We start from the raw sequence: 9,002 nt of genomic DNA, 5'->3' as shown, positions 1-9,002 counted from the left end.
TAAAACCAATAGCAGAATTGTGCTGTCTTTATCTTATATCTACCATTTTATAACAGCATTGTGTCTGTAAGACACCAGCAGCCAGCAAGGGATAAACCTATTAAATTCACACTGGGATGAAAGACGCAAATCCAGAAACTGAACACGGAGGCTTACAAAAGTAGGGAAATAAGGAAACAATGACAGTTGCCGGTGGGACGTGGAACTAGATGATCCTCGGGACACAAGAGGGCTTTTAAAGGGCACGGCGGCGGCAGCGCCCACTCTGGGCTTCCCGCGCTTTTCCGCCCCCCTCAGGATTTCGCGCGCTTTCCCCCCGCCCATCAGCGCTCCCCGCCCCGCGCACGCGCGGCCGCACGAGGCACCGCCCCGCGCCCCTCCCCTCAGGCGCCGCCGCGGCCCGGCCTCGCCATGTCGGACCGGCTGGCCAAGCCCTCCTGCCTCATCGTCGCCAGCGCCGCCGCCGCGGGTGAGACGCACTGGGGGGGCCCCGCCGGGTCGCGGGGAGCCACCGCTCCGGCCTCTGCGGGTGTCCCGCACCCCCCGTCCCTTCTCAGCGCCGCGGCGGGCGGGGCGGGGCGGTGCCGCGCGGGGGTGTCCCCTGTGTGGCTGTCGCAGCGTGTCCCGCGTGTGCCCGCCCCACAGCCCTTGCCGTGTGCGTGTCCCGTGTGTGTGTGTGTGTGTGTGTGTGTGTGTGTGTGTGTGTGTGTCACACTGCGGCCGAGCTGCTCAGCCCCACGTGTGCCCTCCGTGCGCAGCTGTGAGCCCACACCGTGCTCATCCGCACTGCAGGTGTTGCCTCCATGTGCAGCTGTGCTGGTTGGCTCCTCTGCGTGTGGCTTTAGTGGCTTTGAGGGGAAGGAGAGTCGGCTTAGATTGGATGTTAGGGGGAAGAATCTTTTCCTGTGAGGGTGGAGAGGCCCTGGCACAGGTTGCCCGGAGAAACTGTGGGTGCTTCATCCCTGGGAGTGTCCAAGGCCAGGCTGAACAGGGCTTGGAGTAATCTGGGATAGTGGAAGGTGTCCCTGCCCATGGCAAGAGATTGGTACGAGATGGGATTTAAGGCCCCTCCCAACCCAAATCATTCCAGGATTCTATTCCTCAGCACACAGCTCACCTGTAATGAAGGCTATACATTTTTGATGTCTTAAAAATCATTGAATCATAACAAAATAATCCTCTGAAATTATCTAGAGCTTTTCAGATGAGCAGAACCCCAAGCTTGTGTACTTTGCTAGATAAAGTTTGGCCTGGATTAGACTATCACTGTTGTTTCCCTAAGGTGTTGGAATCTGTTTCCAGGTGTTTCAGCCCAGTCATTCCTTCACTGCTTTACTCTGGCCAGCTCTGCCTTTAACCTGCAAGTGGCAACTCCTGGGGTGAGTGAAAATGGGCAAATACTGTGATTTCAGCCTGAAACCAATTGATATCTCAGTTGTGATGAGATAATTGTACTATAAATGTATTGAGAGGTGTTTTATTGGCCTTAAACATTAAGGGAGCTGTTTAATTCTGTTTTTTAATACCGAAGTGACTGCAGGCTTTCTGTAGCATGGATTTGGACTTTTGGGGTGTCTGTTCCCACAAAGAGTGGAGGAAAAGCTATTAGTACTAATTCAGTGGGAAAAATGGAAAACTTCAGGTTTTTGAGAGCGGAAGCATCCCAAAATCCCACATGGCCATCCTTCAGGAAGTGTCATGGATGCTTGTGCAGTGATCCTGACCACGGTGTGTGAACCATGTTATCCCCAGGGCAAGCCCATTGATTTTGTGGATGTGAACGAGGGCAACATGCGCTGGATCCAGGACTTCCGCATGAAATCCTACGCCAACCCTGCCAAGCTGGAGTCCATTGATGGTAAGTGTGTCCCCATGGGCCACTGTCAGGAAAACAGGGGTTGTTTAGGGCCAGGATTTTAGGGAAGAACAACACAGAAAAGGCAGGAAAGTTGTGTTTCAAGAGAAAACCATGGCAGCTGCAGTTGTTGGTTTATTTTTTATTTAAGAGGAAGTCCTGGCAACTGCTTTGCTGTTTTCTTATTTATCTTGGAATGGTCATTCTTTTTTAATATATATGCAATGTATACATATAATGTCTGTGTTGTATATAAGCACACACTACATTGTTACTTGTGCAAAATAAATATTTTGCTGGAGTAGGAGCCAGCAGACAGAACAGTTCTAAGTTTTGCTTGGATCATCAGGGCTTATTAAAAATGTGTGTTCCTTGTCCCAAGAAGGACCTTTTTCTCTCTTCTGTGTAGCTCTGTTAGTTTCTTTAGGTTATTTTTAACTTATTCATGTAGGCTTGTCCTATTTTTTTCCAAATGTGCAGTGGATTTATGGTCAGGCCTTTTGGGTTTTTTACCTGTCCTACAATCTGTCCCTGCTTTCCTTCCGACCAGGGGCTCGGTACCATGCCCTGCTGATCCCAAACTGCCCTGGGGCCATGACTGACCTGGCCAACAGCGGGTACCTGGCCAAGATCCTGCAGCACTTCAGCACTGAGAGCAGTAGGTGAACATCCTCGGGGGAGTGGGTAGATGAAACAGGGCTCCTGTGCTGCTCCTGCAGGGCTGCTGCCTTCCAGAGACTTAAAAGTGTTTGCATGGCTAAAGAGCATTCAGAACTGGGGAGGAAAAAGGTGTCTTCAGGGGGGGAAACAAGTATCTTAATGGGCCTTAAAAAATGGAAAGGGAGTCTTAGAAGAAAAAAAAAGTATCCTAAAATGTCTTAAAAAGGAAAAAGGGAGTCTTAAAAGGAAAAAAAAACCTGTCCTCAAGTGTCTTAAATAGGAAAAAGAGAGCCTTGAAAAGGAAAAAGAGGTCTTAAAGTATCTTAAAAAGCAATGCTAGTAGCTTGTCTCAGAAGAAGGATTTGCTGCCTTACAGTGGTACAGAAATGGCTCTGTCCAAATCAGCAGGATTCAAGGCTCAGAGCCAAGTGTGGAATGCACCAGGATCATCATTAAGGCTGCGGTTAATCAAGACTTGGGGTGTGCTCCACGTTTGAGCATTTGTGGACCTGTCTGGACTTGGAGTAGAAATCTGCCTTACTCTTCCCCTTACTGTAATAATAATAATAGAATAATTGTAGTAATTCTATTATAGACAATAATTGCTACTGCAGTGTGCAGGAAAGCCCCTACAACCTAGAGGAACATTGGCAATGCAGTATAACTTCACTGCAGGAGGGCAGCATGACTCTCACCACACTCACCTGTTTTAACTCTTTGGAGATGCTCACAAATGTGCTTTAATTCTTTTCTAGAGCCCATCTGTGCCGTGGGACAGGGAGTGGCAGCTTTGTGTTGTGCCACCAATGAAGATAAATCCTGGGTTTTCCAGGGATACAGCCTGACAGGGGTAAGTCAAGCTTTTACCTGATTTTTGCTGTTTGGGGGATTTTTTGCTGTGTGAATTTCTGGTGGTTTTGGTCTCACCCAGGAACTTCCTGTGAATATAAATTATTGGTTTGATACCCTTGGCTTGTGCAAGATGTGCAGAGTTTTCTTTGACAAGGGGCCCAGCAATGAGTGTATGAAGGGTTTGTCCCACTGGCATGGTAACTGGCGTGTGTGGAATGCTTTCCCTCTGATTGTTCAGTAAACTTTAAACTGAAGCAAAAAAAGTGCTGGAAATTCCTGCTGCAGCTCTTTGCATTTGTTGTTGAGGACTTAAAAAGTTCTTTTGTTTGTTTGTTTGTTTGTTTCATGAATGCTGGGAATAAATGGTATTTCTCAAGGTGCTGTTTCTTTTTGAAAGGTAGAGGGAGTTTTAGGAAAACAAAGGAAGTTTTAGGCAAAAAGCCAGTACAAACTGTCTTGCAATTAAAGCAGCCAGTTACTGCTGATACTTTATTTATGTGCTCTGACCTCACAGCCCATTTTATAGTGTCAGAGTGGTGGAAATCGCCCTAGTACAGCTTCTAGCATGGAAAATTTACAATGAAAGTTAAGAAATTGAGATTTTATGACTCACAAAAGCTATTAGTGTTCTCATGTGCTTCTGTTTGAGTTAAGGATCTTTTATGGCTCTATATGAATTGTTATAGTCTATGATGAAATATTGTAAATCATGATGTGGCCTAGCTATAGTTGCTGTGGAAACCATAAAATTAAATTCCTTCCCTTTGCACATAAAAACTGTAAAAGCTCCTAAATTTTCTGTCTTTAAGCTGCTTCCCATATTCATTCCAACATGGATTACTGTTTTTGGACTCTGCAGGTGGCACAGCATCTGTGTCCAAATATTTGTGTGCCGTGGACAGACAGGTCTGTGCCTTCCTGAAGTTAATCACACCTGCAGAAATTGTTTGGTTGTTGTTTTTTCCTCTTAACTCATTTAAGAGTTTCCAGTTTGCTCCCTGCACAAAATCCATCAAAGCTGCTTGTGATCATTTGGTTGGGAGAATAGTAGAGGGAACAGAAATATAAATTTCAGGGAAATATGTTCTGGTTTTGCTTGAGCCAGCCAGACTCATTTCCTTTTGATCTATTTCAGCCCTCTGTGTACGAGCTGGTGAGGCAGCTGAATTTTGCCAGTTTGTCCATTATTGTGGAGGATTTCGTGAAGGATTCTGGAGCTACATTCAGTGGTGGGTCATGCCTGGTGTCCGGGATGGACACTTTGTGTCTCCTTTGGGAAGTGAGTGCTTGTGTGCCAGTTGTTTCCAGCTGAGCAGGCCACTGGCAGGATATCTCATCTGGCATTCCCATTCCCTCATTTACCAGTACATCACTGGTCGTTTGCAAGGCCAGGTTGGACAGGGCTTGGAGCAGTCTGGGATAGTGGAAGGTGTCCCTGCCCGTGGCACAGGGATGGGACTGAATGAGCTTTAGGGTCTCGTCCTACCCAAACCAGGCTGGGAGTCTGTCTGGAATGAGGTAACTTAAAAATTCTGTTTGGGGTGCTGAGCAGTTGCTGGTACATCTGAGCACGCTGGGATGTTGTAACTGGCCAGAAAATGAGTATTTAATTTTTGTAGCGTGGTGATCACAGCTCGTGTCTGGTATAAGAAGAGTTTATGTTGTATTGTGAGGTAATTGCAACTTTCAAAGACACACTTTGAGATGATGAAAATCTCCTGATATATGTGCTTTACCCACCTGGTGTTAATTGAATCAAGGACCCAGTCCTGTTCTTCCAGAAAAGGATTTCCTAGGGAAGTTGTTTCAGCATGAGGGGCTTGAGACTGCCTCTGTTTGCTGGGGTAATAGATCAGCACCCAGCAAATCTGTCTGGCCAAAATAGTTACGTGTTGTATTGGGTTTATCAGTGGTGGGATTCTGGCACTGAGCTTGTGTGCTCTAACAGAATCCCTGTGTTTTTCCTCCTGTGTTCAGCCAGCAGCCCGGATGCTGTCCATGTGGTGCTGGACAGGCACCTGGTGACAGGACAGAATGAGAATTCCACCCTTCCTGCTGTCCAGAACCTTCTGATTCTTTGCAATGTCAGGTGAGGCAAGATGGGGCTTAAGAACTGGGAACAACCATTAGTGAGCATCTTTTGGTTTCAGGAATACTGTTCCTCAAAAGGGTTTTTTCCCCATGGTTTTCTACTGAAGTGTGTGTCACTTCTGTTTGGTCAAGCCAGCCAGGCAGTTCTGTCTTTTGGCAAAGAGCACTTGATTATTTAAAAAAAGAAGATGAAAATGTGTGGGGAAATGCACAGCTGTAGTGGAACTGGCAAAGTAAAATGCTGAATAGGCTTCACTAAACATTTCTGTTCAGGGAAACATCTCTTGTTTCTTGATCTTTGGCAGGCTGGCTTTGAGTCAGCTCTGGTTTAGAATTCTGGGTATGAATGGATTTAATTTCTTTGGAAATGGCTTGGCTTGTTTGAGAGTCATCTTGTCAGATAGAAGAGCACATATGAATAACCACAAACCCCTTCTTTTGTTCAGGTGAGTGTGTGGTACCAGTCCTGTCCTGGCTGTGCACTGACAGGTCCTGTCATATCTGGGTGTGTTTCCTTCAGCAGGAAATGAAGGAGAAGGTCTGTTTGCAAAGAGGGTGGATGAAGAGCCAGCAGGCTGAGGATTTCCATGGCTGTGACCTGGATAAAGCATCCTTCTGAACCCCTGTCCTGGACTCTGGAGTGACTGTGGCAGTGAAGTGGCAGTGTCAGGTTCTGTGTGTATGGAATCATGAAGGTTTTCAGAAGCAGCTGGGACACTCCCTTACATTTTTGCTGCTCCATTTTCTCACTGCTTCTCTAGACCCTCAATTTACAGATGTGGGGAACTGTCTTCTCAAAACCCCCCAAAGTTGGTGCTGTGAATACAAATGGCTGAAACTGAAGGCCTTGCTCTGGGTTGGCATTGTACTGATGCACAGCATGCCCTTGTTTTCTTCCTGTTCACATCGCTGGAATTGTGTTTAAAAAGTTTGCTCAGCTATTTTTTTTTAAATGGTCCTACAATTGTTTATTTGTTCTCCTTTGTGCTGCTTATGTTGTGGGTTTTGTTCTCTTGGAAATACTCCTCTCTGGGAGTACAGTGCTGCTGTCTCTTGCTGGAATTTTGTGGACTAAGGCACTGAAAAATGCAGGTGGCAGATGTGGGTTCCATGCGAGGAACCAGTTGTAGGGTGGAGTCTGGCCTCCTCCTTCCTTCTGAGCTGCAGCTGTGGCTTGAAGCCTGAGCATGGAAAGGAATTATCAGACTGAGATTTTTTTTTTTTAATTGTTGCAGGCTCAGACATACCAAATATATTGGAAAGTAGATAAATTAACTTTCAAATAATTGATTTTCCTTCCCTCTTAGAATTGTGGGCAACATTTCTCCAGTGCCCTAAAGGGAAGGACCTTTGGGGTTGCATTTTTGTTTTCTCACCAGGATATTACAATATTTTGGTTCTAACAAGTCATCAAGCAGGGAAGTTTTGTCTTTTCTGTGGAAATCCAGTTTTTTGGCTCTGTCTCAAGAATTCAGTGTGTTTTTAAAAGACAGACTGCTGTGGGTTTTGCTGGGTCTTCTGCTGCTGCATTCTGGAGCCCAGCTTACATATCTTTGGCATTGATGGAAATTAAAAACAGAATTTGAAATGAAAATTGGGCTTTGATAGAAACTAAAGTATCAATTAGCTTTGATAATTTAAATCTTCATTCTTGACAAGCCATCTTGGGGATTTGATGTTGACACCATCAGGGAATACTTTCAGTCTGGAAAGCCACATCTAGTTTGTGAAGTGGGAGACTGTATTTCCTTAGGGACTGTTGTTTCTGTGGGATTTTGCCAAAATCACTGCATCTTTCACTGCTTACCTGTAAAAATAGAATATTGCTGTCTACCCTGTGTCCTGTTTTCATTCCTTAAATGAGGTTCTGTTCAGGCTCATTCATCTGCTGCCAGGTGAGCAAACAGTGTTCACATCACTACAGGCTTTGATCAGTCCCCTGTTGTGCAATTTTTCCTTATTTTGTGGCATCCTGGACCTGCTGGAATTGCTCTGCTTGTGCCTCTGTTGGGAAGCAAACAGTTGGACAAAGCACACTGCCTGGGGACTTGATGGTGCTTCCTTTTTCCTCCCATACGAGAGCAGAAAAAAGATGAGCTCCTGTGTGTGTTTTCACTCTTTCCCATCACACACCCTATTTTATCTCCTCAGCCATGAAGTTGCTCTTGGGAAAATTGGGGTAAGAGTTGTGTGGTCCATGAGCAAGTGGCTGGAGAGGTGATGTGTGCAGGTGTGGGCCGACAGCTTTGTGAGTGGGATCTGGATGTGGTGGGCTGGATTGTGTCACCTTCACAAGTCATGCTGACAAACTGGGAGCCATCTGAGTCATAGAATCATGGAATTTAGGTTAGAAAAGAGCTTTTAAGATGAAGTCCAAGCATCAGTGCAGCACTACCACCATGTTCACCACTCACCCTCAGGTGTCACATCCATGTGTTTTCTGAACACTTCCCGGGATGGTGACTCCACCACTGCCCTGGGCAGCCTGTTCCAGTGCTTGACATCCATTTCCGTGAAGAATTTTTCCCTAATATCCAACCTAAACTTCCCCAGGCACAACTTGAGGCCATTAGTGATGATAGCTCTTAAGTTCTTGTTACAGTATGACCAATTTTAGCCAGGGTTTGGAAATAATTGTTCAAAAGCTGTGGGAAAAGAAGATGAAATGAACATAGAAAACACGAAGCTGTTGAACGTTGTCCAGGTATGTTCAGGAAAGTTTTATTCTCTTTATTTTCTGTGTTAATTTTGTTCTACAAATGTAAAACATGATAGTTTGTTATTTTCTTTTCTTTTACCTAGAAGGTATTTACATCAACCGAAATCATGAAGTGGCATTACACAAAGAGCAAGGATTTTTTCATAGTTCTTCCATTTTAAACTTCCCATGGGAAGAACCTGGGTTTGTATCTTCTGTACCTTGTGCCTGGTCCAGCTGAGGAACCCTGTGAAGTATCCCATCCCAGGCATCCAAGCAGTGGTGTTTATACTGAGGGTTTTTTGTCTCCAGGGCAGAAACTGCTTCCCAAAGAACTGAAAGCCTTCAAATTTGGGAGATTTTCATCCCACACAAACCTTGATTGTTTCAGCATTGCAGTGTGCAGTGCTTGGTGCTTTGGTCCTAGGAATGTTACCAGCCAGGCTTGTTTCCTTGGAAATCTGTTCCTGGTGACATCCAGCTGGTAGGTTTCATTGTTTTGTTTATTTGGGTGGGGGTTTGGTTTTATTTTCTAGGGCTTTTTATTTATTTGGGACTCACATTGTTACATCATCTCTTAATAGCTGGGACCATATCCTCTTTTTTTCTCTGGTATTTTTACAGGCAGATATGGAGGTACCTGCTAGAAGCATCAGAGTGCCTCTGCAGTAGGTGGAGCAGGATGAATCCAAATGGATAAGGAGTTTTCTCAGATGTTGGCTCACAGCTGTAAAAGGGCACTGCTGTCTTGTACCCCACAAAGGATTTCTTCACCAAGAGGACAGCCCACCATCCCTAAGGTATGGGAGCATTTCCTGGCAGGTTTACAGCCAAGCTGGGAAGAGG

General features: G+C 45.5%; 1 protein-coding gene across 2 annotated transcripts; it reads left to right on the top strand.

Moving 5' to 3' along the window:
- Positions 1-362: 362 nt before the first annotated feature.
- On the top strand, positions 363-7,291 carry GATD1 (glutamine amidotransferase like class 1 domain containing 1). Of its 2 annotated transcripts, none has more exons than XM_032112226.1 (8): positions 363-469; positions 1,303-1,379; positions 1,753-1,858; positions 2,406-2,513; positions 3,271-3,365; positions 4,503-4,596; positions 5,345-5,456; positions 5,982-7,291. In XM_032112226.1, the coding sequence occupies exons 1-8, from the start codon at positions 412-414 to the stop codon at positions 5,986-5,988; spliced, it is 657 nt and encodes a 218-aa protein (XP_031968117.1). In that variant the 5' UTR covers positions 363-411; the 3' UTR covers positions 5,989-7,291. The 2 variants fall into 2 exon arrangements, with proteins under 2 accessions (XP_031968117.1, XP_031968116.1); XM_032112225.1 differs by having other exon boundaries at positions 5,979-7,291.
- The last annotated feature ends 1,711 nt before the right edge of the window (positions 7,292-9,002 follow it).

The sequence above is a fragment of the Corvus moneduloides genome, chromosome 6 (genome assembly GCF_009650955.1).
Source record: "Corvus moneduloides isolate bCorMon1 chromosome 6, bCorMon1.pri, whole genome shotgun sequence".
Lineage (NCBI taxonomy): Eukaryota > Metazoa > Chordata > Aves > Passeriformes > Corvidae > Corvus > Corvus moneduloides.
The sequence above is the reverse complement of the archived record's forward strand: the minus strand, read 5'-3'. Positions and strand labels throughout refer to the sequence as shown.

What these genes read in the sequence shown, in the direction of transcription:
- GATD1 (XM_032112225.1), top strand. Translation starts at nt 412, where the DNA reads ATGTCGGACCGGCTGGCCAAGCCCTCCTGCCTCATCGTCGCCAGCGCC. An exon ending in CGCCAGCGCCGCCGCCGCGG is followed by an intron (nt 470 to 1,302) that starts GTGAGACGCACT and finishes ATCTGTTTCCAG; the next exon opens with GTGTTTCAGCCCAGTCATTC. An exon ending in CAAGCTGGAGTCCATTGATG is followed by an intron (nt 1,859 to 2,405) that starts GTAAGTGTGTCC and finishes CCTTCCGACCAG; the next exon opens with GGGCTCGGTACCATGCCCTG.